At 34.1% G+C, this 19,869-nt stretch overlaps 1 protein-coding gene across 3 annotated transcripts; it reads right to left on the reverse strand.

The window, feature by feature from the left end:
* Positions 1–9,395: 9,395 nt before the first annotated feature.
* On the reverse strand, positions 9,396–19,466 carry LOC148624881 (cell growth regulator with RING finger domain protein 1-like). Of its 3 annotated transcripts, none has more exons than XM_088567954.1 (6): positions 19,334–19,466; positions 16,250–16,377; positions 15,647–15,806; positions 13,751–13,901; positions 10,778–10,885; positions 9,396–9,927 (listed from the first exon to the last, which is right to left on the reverse strand). In XM_088567954.1, exons 2-6 carry the CDS (start codon positions 16,317–16,319, stop codon positions 9,418–9,420), a joined length of 999 nt encoding a protein of 332 aa, XP_088424080.1. In that variant the 5' UTR covers positions 16,320–16,377; positions 19,334–19,466; the 3' UTR covers positions 9,396–9,417. The 3 variants fall into 3 exon arrangements, with proteins under 3 accessions (XP_088424080.1, XP_088424079.1, XP_088424081.1); XM_088567953.1 differs by lacking the exon at positions 19,334–19,466 and adding an exon at positions 19,040–19,169; XM_088567955.1 differs by lacking the exon at positions 19,334–19,466 and adding an exon at positions 18,791–18,813.
* Positions 19,467–19,869: the final 403 nt, after the last annotated feature.

Genomic DNA, 19,869 nt, shown 5'->3' on the forward strand with positions numbered 1-19,869 from the left:
ATTTTAGAAATTGGGTAAAAAGAGAGGGTTTCATGCCGTTACGAGTTCATTTTATTTGTGCAAAACGAATTGCCAAAATTTTCAAACAAAAGGTAAGGGTTCAACCAGCGGAACCTCGCCCCTTTGAATCCGCCAATGACGTTAACACAGAGATTTCGGGCATTGAGCTTCTCAGTCTCACTCAGTAACGACTAGAGCCCGAAAGAAGAGGAATGCTTGAAGTTTTTTTCCTGCAGAATAATTACAATTCATATACGAATAAGCCAGAGTTTTTAGTATAATTATCCAAAACCAAAAGACTGACAGTGTTTTCAACTATAAGTTCACCACCAATCCGCTGATTGACTGCACGTTCTAACATGACACGGAAGTAGAAACTATAATTGAAATGTCATAAATATCCCTGAAATTCATCCAAAATACACGAGTATTTTATTCACGTCAACAGACTATAAACCCATACTCAAACAGATAAAGACGGAACAAACATTAAAAGATTCATTTTCTAATTTTGATTCAACAGATGACAATATATCAATAACATATATACGGAAATGTCATCTTATATATGTGTCCTGGTTCTGTGATGAGGTCCCTGCATTGTTGAGTATATAACTGACCGAAGATGTTATATATTTACTTCAAAGATGAGTAGACTGATATATATATATAAAGAACATAAAACATGCATGTATGTATAGTCATAGACCTGTAATTAAATTTTAATTATAAGTCTCTAGTATAGTCGAACTGCTACAACATTTCAAATCAATATTTTTCAGATTGAAACTAAAATGCATAATTTGTCTAAAAAAGAAAAACAATCTTTATGCCAAAAATATTAGTTTTGATCTAAAATATAGCTCACTAGAACCGAATTATAAACTTTGAAATTGATACCATATTGATAACGCAATGGCATGTTATTTGCTTCAAGTTAAGTCGCAGTTACTTTAAAAAAATAATTTCGAAAACTTCAAATAGAACTTTGGGATCCTGTTTTAAAGGATTTCAATACAAGTGCTATGTGCACTCGAAAGAAATCAGAAGTATTTACTAGTAATCAATTTCTTTTTATCATAATGTCAACAATGATGAAAAAGCGACCAATGTAGTTCATTTAAGGCGAAGCTCTTATTGAAACGACGCAAATACGCTGAAATAACCAATGATCATCGAAGTCTATAGAAAGTAGTCAAAGATTATTTCCCAGGTATACAGCATCAAATTAGATGAATTTAAGAAAATTTCATACTGAAGTAGTTAAACTTGAAAGACTAATCAGAAGTTGTACACTATCTCAAAAATCCAATGGGCCAAGTTGGACTAAAGGTGGAACTTATTATGACACGCATTTCTCTCATAAATCATCGGATATTAGATTCAGGACCTTGACAATAACAGAAGACAGGGTCGAACAGTAGACTCATATCTGCGCCGATTATATGATTTATATCGTAATCTTAAATACGAACGCACACATGGCAGAGGCATTTTCGTACACCCTCTCTATAAATGACTTCAAAGACTATTATTATGTAGCTTGCTTTGCATAAGAGGATTCAATAGGGGTGGGCCGCCCTTTTATGCTCTTGAATTTTAATTGAGGTTATCTGGAAATCACTGGAGCAGTTCCCCTTGGGCTAGCTAATCAGATTACTGTCCCTCCAACATGTTCGATCAAAATCCACGAGCGGACTTCAGGGGATCGGAATGACAAAGAAGCTATGATTTTCATTGATCATCTTTTTTTTTCATTTTCGCTACTAGGGACGAATGTGGCGGGCATGCTTCCTCCGTAACAGTGACAAAGGAGACGAAAACGGGGAGACTGTGTATGACACGAATTTCGAAGTAAAAGCATGCACATATTTAAACACATATCCCTTCATTTTTTTACGATTTTTTTCAAGATTGTTTTAAAATATTCACATCGCTCTAGATCTTCTAACTTTAATTCCCGGATCCACATGTATACATGGCCATTACCAAACTTCTCCATCATAATCATGTTATTTTAGTGTCAATCGAAAGAGCACGTCGATATACAGTGTATATATGCTTTGTTGTTGTTGCACTTACAAATAACCATCCTAGTTAGTCCAACTAGCATTTAATCAAAGTACTCAAGTACTGAATCAATTTATATCGATCGTTTGAATTTTTACGCCTCAAATAACCGTCAAATTGCAAAAAAATATGGGATAAAAGCAGGGATACAAGAAAAGTACATGGATCGAATTTAAACATATCCAAACATAGTCTTATTGTTGTAAATGGTCAATACTGAACACTTTGATTTATTTTTAAATTCACCATTCCAATTATGAAAGACATTTTATAAACACACACAAAAATTTGCGATGCATCGTAGCATGCAGCGCACCAGTTTGTGAAATATTCAGGTCCAATGATGGTTAACATTGAATACCTAGATGAAATAATGCAAAACATCCAACATACTGCATAACTGAACTAAAAACTACTAGTTGGCCTTTCCCAGCTTCTAAATTTTCAATTCGAAATTCAAGTTAAAGATCTTCAGGTCGAAACTGTCTGTCAAATCATTCAAACTTTAACCACAATCATTGAAATAAATCATACCCTTAGATACGTGCCCTTTTCAACTAGCTACATTTCCCGGTTACCGGGGCACCTAGTTCCAGAGACATGCACGTACATTTATTTAATATAAACATCAAAGTCTTAGAATAAATTTCAAAAATTATGTCTTGTTCAGGAAAAACTCGCAATGCTCTTCTAAGACCCTGAAGCACCTACAGCTCTATCATTATTATACTTGGCTAAATAGCCAAATATAATTATTATTATTTATTAAATATAATTATTATTACAAAAAAGCAGTATCACCAGACCACAGACTAAGACCATTCCTGAGAAATGTATTATAGACATTCCTATGCCATCGCCTATAAGCAAAGTTTCATTTTTTTTTTTTGGTCATCTCTGGGCTACCGTAATAAAAATACACGATACGGTGGGTAATATATCAGGATGGTTTCGTGGGTTATGCTACCTTTTTGTTAAAAAATGAGCGACAAATATTAGCTTGGAACAGGGGGTGGAGTCATTGCCTACCGCATGGAACCTCTTTCTTTATATAAGTTCCTTGATCGGAACCACTGCCCCTTACTGTAAATATTAGTATATGGATCCGCCAAGCCCTGCATGAAATTTCTGAAGACAACCCTTCCAATTAACACTCACCATTGCTCTTTTTCATTTCTGTAAACGCTGACTATTTATTATAATCTCGCATGATTTTTATTTCTAGCTAAACATCAAATGGTTTATTATACATCTAAGAATATTGTATTTAGTTTGTAGGCGACATACCGAATATGATAAAATGAGCGTTTGGTTTATTATGGTAAATGCATAGAAATAAACAGGTACTGGTGAGATTAGTGTGGTCAACTTTTTTTAAAATTTGATCGTTGTTAATATAAACCAAATTAATTATCATATTTAGTTCACGGTATAAGTTGTTATTGGGTTTGTTTATTGGCGTAAATAACATAGAATTAAATATGACAAATTAGAAATACCTCTAAATGGGCAACCAACTATCTGCATTTGAACCTTATTAGGGTATGCCAGTGGGACTATTTTCCTGTGGTATTAAATTTAAAGGCTCTAGTGACTGCTATTTCAATTCTGATCTTCGGTCTAAATTGATAAAAAAGGAAGACGCATCTTGCTTTATCTATAGACACAATTCAAGGCATACCTAACTTACGTAACTCAACATTTGATAATTAATCTCTCAAAAGAGGGGCCATTGACTAGCCTAAGCGAGGGTCCGGCTCTGTCATGGTTCATTGATTTCCTATATAATCAACAATTTTTTTCCGACCTAAGAGAAGTGGGCGCCCCAACCCCTTCGATTCACCTAAGATATACAAAAGCAAAGGCCATTCCGTCCTATTAAGCAGAAGATAAAGTTCACGGAGTAAAAGTGATAAATATTTCTCGAGAAGGGTAAAACACTTGTATAAAGAGTTCTTCAGACGATTTGGAGAGAGAACTTCAATCTACAAGAACCACCCCTTTTAAACTTTGGACAATATTTGCATTATTTAAATGACACTTATGTTTGCTTGTAAATTTAATGGAAATGCATTATGAATGTGAATTTCTTTTTATATAGATTACCACTTGACACATGTTTGCACCTTTATATCTTTCAGTCCATAGATACTTGTCCCTGGCTGTTTGTTTTTCAGTTGCTATAATCTAATTGGACGTTCATTTCAGAATATATCTATGCTTCATTAAGGAGCAGTTTCCGTTTTTGTCTGGCATTCATTTTGTCAGAATTTTTTTTTACATTTTGGGATAGTAGTTGTTTGCCCAATATATCTGTAGTGCATGGTCTTGCAATTTCCCGCCTGTGATGAGTCCAGGGGTTACTAATCACCCTTTTTCTGGAAATTTTGTGCAGAGTTGGGCAAAAAAATGAGCAAACGATATCCTGGAACCCCCTTTTAAAATTCTCGAAACACCCCTTTCGTAAATATCTGGATCCATCCGATTGGCTATATAACCATTCATTTTAGGTGAATAGTACCACTGCTACAGCCTATTTTAAGAATGTATGTATGTAACTATATTGATGTTCATTTTCTATAAGAATGACATTACGATGCACGTACATGTACACGTGTAAGAAGTTTTAAAACCATTTTCCTGCTTTCACATTGAATTTATTGTGTCATAGGTAAATGCAATTATAATCCAAATTTCTTGGACCCATTTATGGCACTAGAAAAAAAAAATCTTCGTGAGACCACATAGTTTCCTGTAATGTATGTTGTTTTTTTTCCTTAAATTTTGCCTTTGTCCTGGAATTTAAGTACGGTATAGCTGATGTAAAATTGCATGTTGTATTTGAAAAAATAACCAAGGGAACGAAGGTTATCGCGGTAATCAAAAGAATGTTAATCTTTTAATAACACCAAAAATTATTATGAATAACCAAATCTAACTTATGACAACAATAATGTACATGATTATCTACCCCTTACTCAGTTTTGTAACTGAGAGCATAATACACTTTTTACAAAATTAATTTTGTCTTTCATTTTGAACAAAAGTATACGTTTTTTCTGTGCAAATTCTTCCTAAACACAAACCAGTGACAGGCATTATCATTAGTCTATTAAATGCAAAAATGCAAATTTCCAATATATAGTATACCAATGCTTGTAATATCGGATAATTTTATAATAGATTTTCTTGTTTTAACCTAGACTAAAACAAATAGAATAATTTTAAGGTACAATTTAAATAAATAAAAAAAAAAATTATTTAAAGCCCACCAAATTGGGCCGTCCGTGCGAGACCCGACAGGGTAGTCAAGGACGTTAAAAACCCCCTTAGTTAGTTAACCTAGACTACAATCAGCTTGTCATTGGTAAATTCTAACCGTAAAGAATGCATATGATATATACTGAGGGAAAATTTGAGTGCTAACTCTGAAGGGGTGCATAGCATCAGCCCTCTGCGACATAAGCAGGAAACAAAATATGAATTTCTATTCTAATATCTTAAGGAATACCATCGTCGTACCACATGGTTGAGTTAACGTTGGGCTTATGTTGGGCCAACATTGGGCATTCGTAAGGTCAATGTTGGCCCAACTATTGTTTGCCTCCGTTGGCTCTCTTTGCACTTCGAACGTTGGGCCAACATTGGATACCCTACGTTGGCTCAACTTCAACGACTCCGTTGGCCCAACGTAGGAATGCTGTTTGGACAGTAAACTCCTGCCACTATGAAACTACTATTGAATTTAAGTAGCACTCCAGCTAATGATCATGCAAAATGTGATTTATGGGTAAAAAGCCTACATATTTTTATTTTTGATATTTTGTTTGAAATATCATAGTAAACATAAATAAACATGTGGTTTTTCATATAACCCGTGCTCTTAGGAGATAAAAATTATATAGAATGCACTGTAGATTTCAAAATTAAGGGAGATAACTCTGTAAATGGCGCTCAAATACAATAGAATCTACTGTATTTTCAATGTCGATTATCTCCTAAGAGCAGACAGATTTGAATGAATAATTACACATTTCATAGTATAGACCCATAAAACAACTTAAGTACAAAAATAAAAATATGTAGCCATTTTTGGGGTGTATCACATTTTTCAGATTTTGCATGATTCTTACAAAGACAGCTACTTAAATACTTTGAAGCGATGATGATTGGGGTTTTCACGGTCTTGACAATCCTTCTGGGTTACGCACGACCGCCCCTAACGCAGATTCTGCTAGTATGTCTGTTAGTAGTAGGAGGTAGCGGAGTCCAGCCTTCGGGATACCTGGCAAAGCCGAGTATGTCCTACTTGCGACAGGGCTGCTGTGTTGACGCTCAATTGTACAAAAAGTCGTAAGTTTGAAATTGATCGTAAGTTATGACGTTACAAAGTTATTTTCTGTTGTGACGTCATTACTTACGATCAACTTTGATTGATTGTTGGGATTAAACGCCCGAGCAGCAATATTTCAGCTATATTCAGGCGATGAACATGAAATAGGTGATAACATGAACATAATGATAATGAAATGAAAAATGAGATGGGACACAAGGATAATGGGGTTGACAACTTTTGATCGTCACTGTAAATAGGGTGAGGTGGGTACGATCAGGCAATTTAGCCGTCTGTGGCGGAGCCAAATGGTTCCTACTCCGAGAGAATACCACAGCAGGGTTCTTTAACGTGGCATCTTTCCCAACACGGTGCACCACTATGGTTTGCGGGCAGGTTTCCCGTATTATAGCCTGACAACTCCAGCATGTCACACGCCAGGGGTACCCCATTTCACCACCCAGGGCACACAACACAGTTGCTCTGTGGGCAGAGCGCCCTATCCCCAGGCTAGGGTTCTGAGCACTATTTAGTTCCCTTTTACGACAAACTTTGCGCTGCTACGGGCCTATTCTTTTGACACTTGGCGATTTACTTTACACTTACAACTTTTTATTATATGCCTACTTCCACCAATAACTTAACCAAGATGAGCATATAGACATATACCAGTGCATGCCTAGTTCAATAGGCTTTTAATTGAATCTTGTATCATTAGCTTTTTATTTCAAATGTTCTCCTTTGGAAAATTAACAGACAAATGATTTCATGTTCACCTCTCTTTCAACAAACCTTATTGAACATGAATAAATTATTCATATCTATTACCAGATTAAGTTCGGTTACAGACCTTTTAAGTAACAGTTTTTATCAAAATCAGACAGGAGGTGATTCATGCATGTCAAAAACCCACTGAATGCAGTTTTATTTCTTTTTCAGAAACTACTATAGATCACATAACCAGTCTTAGTTTTTCATTTGGGGGTTGCACTTTTGAGATATAATTTATATAGATGGCACATGAAATTAGCACTTTGCAAGAGTTATCATTCTTGATTTGGTTGATTTTAGTGGGATGTTAAAGTGTAGTTTTCTCAACAGTACCGATCCAAATACAGAAAGGACTATTGTCACATAAAAATACAGCATATGTATACCAAAAAAGCATCCTCTGATACATGGGTTTTTCTACACCATGAATCACCTTACCATAGGCAGTGTCTGATTTTTATATGGACTGGTACTTAAGTAGTTAACAGCATTCTGAATTTGTTTGTGGTATTCTTTAACACTAATACCTTAAGACGTGACCAACATTGGAGAATAGAATGACTTCATCATTTCTATATTGATTTTCCATTAGTTGATATTTAGTAGAGATTAATGTTCTTTACACTTTAATTAATTTACAGTTAAAATATATATCATCTGGTCACACCTTGTCTTGCTTGAATTATTACTGTCAAAACAGCTTAGGCCAACCAAAAAAAAAAGGCCTCCATGATCTCCTTGACAATGCATTATTACCCATTTTTATTGCTGTATCAAAATAATGAAAACAAAAACTTCCCTCCCATTATTTCTTCTAGCTATAAACAATGTTAAAATGCCTTTAAGAAATGTCAGCATTTTGTTACCATGGATTTTAATACCTTTGATGCACTGCCTTTCAGAGGTTATTTAAGTTAACACTTTTTCAAGACCCTCTGGTGACCTATATATATATTTTTTTTATTTAGGTTATATGCTGGTGCATTTGTTCCATTTTACCACATCCTTTTTTCCCACTCGTTCCTTCATTAGGAAAATAAAATGTTAAAAAGGAAATGCCTCTCTCCTTTGTTGGTCTTAAAGAGAAAAAGCCTAAGAACCAAGAAATCAGTTTTAAATGACCTTAAGTATATATCATTCATTGATAATGCTTCATCATCTTTAATTTTCATGTTGGTAATCTAACAGTCAATAAAAAATAATATAGTATTACAGGTATACACAGTCTAAGCATCTTGAATAAAAATGTCAGAAGTAGTCTTATATAGCCACTGTGTTTTACAAAAGGAAACAATAATCATCATTTTACTACAGCTGTCATGGCCTTATGTTTAAGGCCATTAAAAGTTAATTTCTTGGTTCCCAGGGTCTGTTGGTTTCATATAAAAAATCTTAAATTTAGATCTTTCTCCAATTTTCCTCAACCCCAACTGTGACCGACAATATTGCTTAATTTAAGGTTTCAGGAAAACCTCAATTTGATATATTTTTTTTTAAAACAAGGCCTGACTATTCTTCATGAAAATCAATGAGGTAAGAATGGATTAATTTGACATGTTCTTCATTTTGTCCCTGAAAAAGTAGAGATGGTCCATTTGATGTTGTTTAAAGTAAGGGATAAGGGAGGTGCTTTTGAATTTTTATTGTATTGATATGGAAATGAAAATTGGTAATGAGGTACCCTCAAAATGATGAGGACCAAGAAACTATCATGCTGATTTATGTCATATTAACTACTTTGTTGTTATTTGATGCACTTCGAAATTAAATGAATTCTTGCAGCCTGCCCTGTGGAATAAGGTTTTCCTCTTTGTTCATTGAAGACTAATGGATGGCCTTGGGCTGACATTTTTATCTTGGTGGGGTTGTAGTTCCTTTGTCATATACATCAGACCTATTATCATTATACTCTTGTTCACTGAAGATCAATGGGTGGCCTTGGGCTGACATTTTCATCCAGGTGTGGTTGATGTCTCTTTGACATATACATCAGACCTATTCTAATAATATTCTTGTTCATAAAAATTTTAAGTTCAACCACAATTAAAACTATTTCCTTACAATGACATTTTCATGAACTTAATTGTAAGGACTAGTAATTTTACCAGTCTTTTTCTTGCATTTACCTACTTAAGCTCCAACAGCAACTACCAGTAATTTTGTCTTTTAAAACAATCACATGTATCAAAAAATAAATAAAAAATGCATTTCTTATAACCAGTTTAAGATAGTATAAATCACATTTATTCAAAGCCCAGAAATTCATTGAGTCGTCTATTATAGAATTCCCATCTACTTTCCCCTGGTTGTCTAGACCTATCTCTACTATTCCTCCTGGTGTTTTTATTGTTATGTCCAGGATACACTGAGTCACTATCAACATTATGTTCTATTCGAAAATAAGACATAATATAGCCACGACACATTGGACACTTGTCTAACTGTTCTAAACATAAGTCACAAATACAAGTATGGCGACATGGCAGAATGGCTATTGTCACTTTATTTGTTTGGCAAACAACACATTCTAATGTTCTATCCTCACTGCAGTTCCCATTTTGCAAGTGACCAGATGTTTGGTCTGTGTTTATGTATGCTAAAGTACTGCTTTCTCCAGAATTGTCTCTGACATTCCCTGTTTCCTGATTTTGGTCTGCATTGTTTGTGTTGCTTTGTGAATGCATACATGATCTCTCTGAATCTGTGACAGTTTGTTGAGATCCTCCATCATAAAATTGTGGCACAAACAGAGGCTGAAAAAGAACATGATGTCTTTCAAATTACACTAATTTTCGGAAAGAGTGAAATCTTTTATGTTATGTATGTTTATATCATCATGATTCTTCTTATTTTTGATAGTGTTATTTTTCCTATACAAGACAAAATATTTTACATCGTGGAGTTTTGAAATCAGAAATCTTATACATTGTACTTAGCTCTTAATTTATTGTGAGAATGAAAAACTATGGAATTTTTTTTTTATAATTTAACAAAACAACTAACGTGCTCATACTTTTATAATAAATATGTACTAAAAAATCAGTTTTATAGTAAAAAAACTGCATTTTTTAAGAAACAAAAAAGTCAAGAAGGGCAAGACAAAAATTATTTGTAAAATGAGAAAACTAGTTCACTTCAAATTACTTAACGAGAAACCTTAACCCATAGTTATTTTTTTTAAAGTACAACCTATTGATGGACACAGACAGAAAAAGTTATCCCTTCCATCAAATATGAACGTACAAAAATATAAATGGGTAACACTAACTTTAAAACCATCATATGTAACACAGAACTTGACGTAGAGTAAAAGAACACAGTTCGTTAAGAACCTGTTTTTTTTTTTCAGCACATTTTACACTAATAAATGTAACAAGCTCATAAAATTCACAGAAATGAATCTTAAATAACATATCATATGAATACCAGCAATATATCATGTTAAATTCTAATGCCTTATTAAGATATTTATACTTTTATACCATATACTTTGGAAATTCTGACCATATTTTTAGTGTTTTTTCAACATGTCTTAAAAAAAAACTACCATTTTTTTTTTAAATGAATATATAAAAACAATTTAAAGAGACAACTTGACCTAACCTGTAGGGAAATAACTTGGTTATCAGTGGTTTTCAGATACTGATATAACAACTGAGTTTCACCTGTACAAATGGAGTCCTGCACATGGATTACAGAAAACATTGCAACCTGTAAAATAAAGGATGACAATATATGAGCAGTCCATATAAAACATATAAAACATATAAAAACTACATTAAACAAAAGGCTCCCAGGAATCACTCACCTTGTTGAATTTTGCCTTTCAAAGGCAATAAATTAAACAAGAAGTTGTCCAACAATTTTGACTCAAGAAGTCTTTGGTAGGACTATCACAAGATCTTCTCAACAATTGAAAGTTTCTTTTAATCTATCATAGTTTTCAAGATATTGACTGAAAACTAATTTAAAAAAAGTCATTTTTCCCCTTTCAAGGGCAGTAACTCTTACACGGACTGAAGACTTTTGTAGTCCTAATAATATGGATCATTTCAGCTATTGAAAGAATTTGGATAAACCTAATGGTTTTGGAAATATATCAATATGTGAAAAACTACTGTTTGACCCCCTATGTTCTATTTTTAGTAACGGCAGCCATGTTTTTCAAAGAATCAAAAATCCCCACAACAGTTCTATGCAGTATACCCCAAGGAACATTCATACCAAGTTTGGTTCTAATTAGTCAAGTAGTTTCAGAGGAGAAGAGTTTTGTATAATTGTTAACGACGATGACGGACGCCAAGTGATGGCAATAGCTCACATAGCCTTTGGTCAGGTGAGCTAAAAACTAAATTCTGTCTACTTTACTTTCAGTTTCTGCCCAACTTACTTCCTACCTACTTCCACACTCTTAACCATTACTCTTCTTCTTCCTACCCTCCTGACTATAAGTCCTGATAAAGTTTTTGTATGAAACAAAAATAAAATTTATAATAATAATAAAATTGATAATAATTAATCAATGGTTACTGTGTTAAAATCAAAGATTGAAGTGTTTAAAGTTCCTAATCATTAAATATTCTTTGCCACTGATTTTGGCTTACTTTCAACATCCAAAATGGCACAAAACAGGCGCGAATCCAAGGACTGGCGTGTAGGGCATACGCCCCCTCTAAATTTGTAAGAAAAAATTTTTTCACCACAAGTTTCACCCCATGATATTTTTTTAACTTGCTTTGCATGGCATTTGATTCAATTAACGCCTTCCCTAAACTTAAATCCTGGATGCACCCCTGCAAATGTGATATGCTCTAAAATCGGGTGACTTCCGCTGATATGATTGTGTACTCTTTCGTAACCTGATGACCTGAATGTTTTCAATTACCCAGAACCAGATTAAACAACTGGCAATGGCTATATATAGATATTGGGGTCTTGATAATATATGACCTATATAATATAGTCAATTGTAACGAGCCCCTGTGTTTGAATCGGAAACTGAGTAATATTACATGAATTCAATGCTTACCGATCATTTCATCTTTTAATGTAAACTTCCCGTGTTCCCACACAGGCAAAAAAACACACAGACATGTGTACGGTATACTAGTATTTCAAAAGAGGTACGCTGTAGTGATCTTAGGGTCACTTATGATATTGATCAAAGAACCAGATTAAACAACTGGCAATGAATATTCATAGACATCGGGGCCATGCTAATGTATATGACCTATATAACCTTGTAATGAGCCCTGTGCCTGAATCTGGGAACTGAGTAATGTTCAGTGTTAACCGATCATTTCATGTAAACTTCTCGATCTCATACAGGCAAGAAACACACGTAGAACACACATGTATGATATTTAAAAGGTACACTTTTATCTCGTATGAAGCCAGAACTATGGCGCTATGGCTGTAAACACGGCACAGTTCTGTAGCATTACGTGCAGTATAAATATATAATTATGCAAAATAAAGTACTGAAATTACGAGTGCAAGAAGAACAAAATTAGCGACTTTTTAAAACAAACAAAAAAAGTGGGATTTTTTCAAAAAGGGAAATGTAAATAGGGTAATGCCATATAGAAACTAGACATTGCCCCTAATGGGGCTAATACCCTCCCCCCCCATATCCTATTGAACCCTTTACATTTCAGAACCAATATGGACACAAGATATATATTGGACACAAATTTTATGGGAATTAACTAAATACTTTTGACACACAATTTTGCTGCCATTTCTAAAACACCCAACTCCAAACCAATATCAGTAATATTTTTTGTTGTTGACAACACAGAATAAAACTGCTAACTTTGAACATAAATTCCTGACATGCATATCCAACACATCATTAAGTTTCATAACAATCCTGTAAGTTTTTAAGGAGGAGTTGCAGACAACACATGCCCAAGCTTCACTGAAAAACATGCAAGTCCAACAGCCTTAATTTCTACAATTTTTGCCCATACATAAATTCCAAACAATATGTACATCCCAATATGGTAATCTTACACCCCATTAAGTTTCAAAACAACCCTGCAAGTTGTTGAGGAGGAGTTGCGGACAACGCATTAGACCAAGTTTTGCTGAAAAATGCCTTAGTTCAAACAGACATCATTTCTACATTTTTGCCCAAACAGAAATTCCTGACAGTATGCACATCTCCATGTGGTTATATTACATCTCACTAAGTTTCATAACCATGCTGCAAGCTGCTTAGAAAAACAGTTCAGACAGACAGAAAGACAGATGGACAGGCAGGGTGAAACCTATATACCCCTTAAACTTCGTTTGCGAGGGTATAAAAAGGAGCATAAATCAAAATATTACCTCGGTAATGTAAAAGCAAACAAAAAATTAAGAATATAATCCTGATCCATCCTTAAATTACAGAACAGACAAGTTTCACAGCCATCCATTTCATTCAACTTACCATTTCAAGATGATGCATAACTGTACACCACATTAATTTTAAGCAATACACCCCATTTTATCTGCACTGAAGTTTACAAACAATGAAGAGATTCAAGTATTTTCAATACATGTACTTCTTACAAAAGGAGTAAGACTTACAATCTGGGGAAAGCTATCAGTGTCTATTTCTGTATCTTTTAAGACTGAAATTACAATGGCTGGATATCTAGTCCTTGGCCTTTGACCGAGCATTTCTCCACTGGCCTGCTTTGGTTGAACCAATTTGTGTCGATGTTTTCCTGATTTATATCTACAAGATAGGTGAACTTTTCATTTGTAAAAAGAATATATATAAATAAACTGTTTTCACAGAGATGTGTTGCATGTCGGACATGAACACTGTCACTCAAAAGTTGATTTATGGAAACCCCATTACTAATTTTATATATTATGGACAATCAATTTGATATTATATATATAACGATTTGACCGCCAAAATGGACAGATTGCTCAGATATAGTTTATTGTTTGCATAAAGAACTGCTAGTTAGTGACAATTGAAGTCAATGGAACGTGACTGCTGGGGCATATGCAAAATGTGGATACATTATAAAGTGATGCTAAAGCAACTGCATACTAAATACGTTTGACCTAAGTGCATAAGTGGTTAAATATCAAATTGAACTAATCTGAAAACTTGACAAAAATCTTTACACAAAATTTGGAATTTCAAAGTCAAAAAGTCTGTGACTGCGGGGGCATTTGCATGAACTTGATACAGGTTTGTGGTAGAGTGACGCTAATGTGACTGCATACCTAATATGATTGAACTAGCAGCACATGCTAGCAACATCAAACTGATGTAATCAGAAAACTTAACATGGATGCCTTCACTGACGCTGACGTTGATGTCTTAGGTGAGACAAATTACAAACAATGTAGAAACAAGTGTTAAACAAGAGGCTCCCAGGAGCCTGAATCGCACACCTGGTTAAATTTTTGCCTTTCAAGGGCAATAACTCTTAACAAGAAGTTGTCCAACAATTTTGACTCCATGAAGACTTTGGTAGGACTTATGAGGATCATTTCATCAATCGAAAGTTTCATTCTATCTATTATAGTTTTCATGATATTGACTGAAAACTGAAAAAAAATGTAATTTTTTGCCTGTCAAGGGCAATCTCTTTTATATGGAGTCATCTGACAACTTTGATCCCTAGAAACTTTATAGGCCTTATAACAAGAATCATTTCAGCAACTGAAAGTTTCATTCTATCTATCATAGTTTTCAAGATACAGACTGAAAACTGTAAAAAAAGTCATTTTTCACCCCTCAAGGGCAACAACCCTTATATGGAGTCGTCTGACAACTTTGATCCCTTATAGACTTTTGTAGGCCTTATCATAAGAAGATTTCAGCAATTGAAAGATATTGGCCAAACTTAACGGTTATGGAGATACATGCAAAAAACTGCTGTACGATCCCTATGTTCTATTTTCAGTAATGGCAGCCATGTGTTTTAACCGATCAAAAATCCAAACAGTCATTTTGTTAAGGATACCCTAAAAAATCAAAAATACAAACTTTCATCGAATTCTGTACAGTAGTTTTAAAGAAGAAGATTTCTGAAAGTAATAACATCAAAAACAGTAAAAAACATCCAAAAAGGGCAATAACTCCAACATAGGTCATCAGATTTTCACCAAAATTTGACCACAGATAGATCTCATCATGCTGAATACTTTTGATGCAATAAATTAACCCTCGTTATGATATTTTAATGCCCCTGCTGCGATATTTTAACCCCTTTCTGTGATAAATTAAACCCTGTATGGAAAGTTAAAATATCATAAGGGGGGAGGGTATGTTAAAATAACCCTAGGGGTCAATATTTCATGCGATATATTGACCCTGGGATTAAGATAGCATATGATATTTTAACCCCGAGGTCAATATTTCGTGCGGGTCAAAATATCATATGGCACCAGTACTCAGCATTACTATCTGTTGAAAGATGAATAACATTTTAACAACATGAAATGGTGTATACTTACTCCAACGTGTTATCAGCAAAGAGTGTGGACTCCTTCATCCAATGACCAGCATGTAATGCATCAATGATATCTAACCATGGTTGCCTTAACTCAATGAAGAACTCAGTAATGAGTACTCCCCACAAAATATAAATCTTGCATTCATTTTCAATGGACAATTCTGAAAGGAAAATAAACAAAAAAAAAAAAAACATATTAGTGGTTATTACCCCATTCCCTATATGGAGTAACCTGAAAAACAAACAGATGGTACAGAACTACTGATGGATTGATGGTGAACTCTTAAAACTAGGAAGTCAATAAGCATTAGTCTTGTAAAATTTAAAAATCTGCAAATGGAACATACCCATTTTCCATTGGATAGATTGCTTAAAAATTAACAGTATTATTTTTAAAATTATTTTTATGTTGTAAAAAGATTTTTTAAACAAAAAAAAATTAATAACATAATTTATATATAAATAAAGACCGTCAGTGGAAACCAAAAATTATAACGAGAATAGGTACGGTGTATATGTAAAAGAGACAACAACCCCACCGGGATGAAAATGTCAACTTTTCATTGCAGTCTAAATGAAAGAATATGAAAAAGAGAATGCTCACCTAAGAATTTATGATCTTCTGATATGCATACACTAAATGGATTTTTTAAGCTGCATGTTTGTTTTTCCATCTTTATTTCAAATCTTGTAATAGCTTTGGAGCCAGTAAATATTGTGTCTTCATTAACTCTGCAAAGAAATAAGTACACGTGTACTACAGTATTCTGTTTGCTTTGTATGAATACAAATGCTCTGGGAGAGATTTCAGTTAGCCTCTCCTCATCTACCCTCACAGGTATTTGAAAGCAATAGAAACTATCTTTCCGAAATAAAAACACATCTACACAAGATACTAAACTTTCTTATAAAGTTTCATTAATATGAGTGTAAAAAAAAACTAGTAAATTTGTACCTATTATGACACTGCTGTCTACTGTCTACTGAATAAATGTGTAGCTAAGAAAACAATATTCAATATTATATGTAAACTCTTTCCATTAGGACATTTTGGCTAGAAACCACTAATTCCACTTCCATAGGCTTCTATACTAATTTCACAATATTCAATGGCTTCTCTGGACTTTACTTTAACTTTAACCTGCAGAGGACTATATATCAGCATGATTCTACATATGTCAGCTCACAATCCTAAGAATGGCATGTAGGGTTAGCAGACTTGCAGTGCAGTACTGGTCACCGGAAGTGAAGGGTCTATAAATAGCATGGGAAATCCTAGTGTTTTCACAAGATAGGGGTATATTTAGAAATCATTATGGAGATTAGGCTTCACATCACAAGAAGCAAAATGCACCTATAAAATTACAGAAATGTTTTTCCTTTCAGAAACTGTTTAAATTTTAAAAATAAAATGAGAACTTTTTTCACAGCACTATGAAGAACAGGGGTAATTTCTGCGTAGGACTATTTTTGCGTACGTTCCAAATGCTCATTGGTAGAATTGGTGGTCTGTAACCTAAATTCTTTAAAGTTTAAAAAGATAGAAATTAAAGCAATCGAAAAAAAATTAAACATTCAAATGAAAAAGTGAATATAAAAAACAAAAATACTCTGTTCATAAACACATGAACCCTTTGTATCAACCTTAAACAGCAATTTGATTAACAATTGACCATAATAATGTTGGTAACATTAATACCCTACACTAAACTGAGATAGTTATGTAATTCTATCTCCTGATTTTGTCTGCTTTCAAGTGATACTAAATGTATACACCTTTGGCTGTTACCATAAGGGAGCAAAATAGTAAAGAATTCAATAAATGGATACAATAAAAATCAAGGATCTGATGTACATTTACTCCCAAAATTTCTGTAAGATGATTGAAAAGGGGTTTCTAGCAATGAAATTGAAATCACAACTTACATATGTGAAAAGTAGGACCAAAATTTTTTCAGACCAGGAAACTACATACTATGTTAATCATTGCAAATTCAAATTATTTCTTATATGTATATTTTTTCATTCTGATACGTTCAAAATATTACCAATAACAGGAAAGAAAACTGAAAAAGGCCAGCAAAACTACAAGAAGAATAAGTACAAAGGGGTAACATTATCCTAGAGAATGTTGATTTGAACAACTGTAGATTTACCATGCTTTTCTAAGGCACTAGTCAGACTGAATCTGGAATATGCCAACACTGTTTAGTTTCCCTACCAACAGGTAGACATCACAAGCATTGAGAATGTACAGAAACAAGCTAATAAGGCACTATTGTCTTTGAGATCTAACTTACCATCTACATGGTGACATGATTGAAGTGTTCAAGATTTTGTCTGGACTTTATGACAAAAGAGTTACCAAGGATCTGTTTGAACTCAATAACAAGTCAACCAGAGGTCATTCTTTCAAGATAGCAAAATATGATCACTATTTGATACCTGGAAATATTTTTTCATCATTGAACCGTGTTTCAGATATATATGGAACAACGTTCCTGAGACAGTGATAGAAGCAAAACTCTTATCGTTATGGTGTATCCATCTGCACCATGAAAACTGATTTATTCAACTGTTCATAGTTTTCCTTTCCTTGTTTGTCTACCCCGGACTTGATTTTTTATGAGCAACTCGGCGGGTGTTTCTAGAAAAGCAGAGGATGCTTACCCTACCGGTGCACCTGGTCCATGCTCCCAGTTTTTAGTGGAGTCCAAGTTACTCATTTATTTTTGTTACTTTGTGTGTACGATTTTAGTTACTTTATGTTCTTTGTTGTGTATGTCTGTTTTCCATGCCTGGTCTTTGTCCCTGGATTGCATTCTTTTGGTTACCGCTATAACCTTGGTTCCCTTGATTACTCTCTTAATACATTCAAGAACAGACTAGTTAAATACTGGGCCAACCAACCATTAATATATGACTTTGAAGGAGAATTTATTTTACACCCGAAAGTGAGAAAAGTGCCATTATAAATGATGTTGAAGACGAGCAGAATACCATTGATACAACATAATCCCTTCTGGGATTACGGTACAACAGTGTCAGCATTCTAAAGAACCATACAGTATCATAGGGTAGCAAGCAACTTGTATCAAAAATCGTGCATTTGTGTAATTCTTTTAGTTTTAATAACAGGTTAAACCTGCTGACATCTTTTCAGTGTTGATGGTCAGACAATCTGCTTGGTCTTGTATAACTCAGCATGTACAAAATTAATTTTAATTATATTGGCTGATTTATTTTGTATCATCTACAGACTGCTTATAAGAAGAACCTCGAAGAACCAAGGAATAACAAATTTCTACATCCGGATTTTAATCAAAGACAAAGGGGTCAGATCAGGTCTTGCAGCGGTCAGCGGATGTTTATATTCAAATATCTTTATGATTACCTCAGCACTATAATAACTAGCAGTATAAAAAACAAAACTATCGTGAGAACGAGAAAATAATCGGAGTTATCTGAGAAAAAGGATAGAAAAAGTTGAACTTCGTCTGTCATGTTTTTTTTTACCTCCAACACAGGAGAGACCGGTTGTGTTAAAAACCGGTTCAAAAATTGAAAGTAACGAAACACAACGCGCTAGAGAAGAATTACTATCAATCAAGGCTAAAAACCACTAATTCCACTTCCCATAGGCTTCTATGCTAATTTCACAATATTCAATGGCTTCTCTGGACTTTACCTTAACTTTAACCTGCAGATGACTATATATCAGCATGATTCTACATATGTCAGCTCACAATCCTCAGAATGGCATGTGGGGTTAGCAGACTTGCAGTGCAATACTGGTCACCGGAAGTGAAGGGTCTATAAATAGCATGGGAAATCCCAGTGTTTTCACAAGATAGGGGTATATTTAAAAATCATTATGGAGATTAGGCTTCACATCACAAGAAGCAAAATGCACCTATAAAATGTACAGAAATGTTTTTCCTTTCAGAAACTGTTTAAATTTTTAAAATAAGATGAGAACTTTTTTCACAGCACTATGAGGAACAGGGGTAATTTCTGCGTAGGACTATTTTTGCGTACGTTCCAAATGCTCATTGGTTGAATTGGTGGTCTGTAACCTAAAGAGTCACTTTTTGTCTTAGAAAAAATAAATAACTATACAGGTATCTTCCTACACACATACTGAATGCATTTGCAAAGTTTCAGTGAAATGTGACAAGCACTTTTTTAAATATTTGATTTTTAAATATAGGGTAACCAAGTTGT

This window comes from Perna viridis, chromosome 2 (genome assembly GCF_037379345.1).
Source record: "Perna viridis isolate PV_CMFRI_1.1 ecotype Kerala chromosome 2, ASM3737934v1, whole genome shotgun sequence".
Taxonomy (NCBI): Eukaryota; Metazoa; Mollusca; class Bivalvia; order Mytilida; family Mytilidae; genus Perna; species Perna viridis.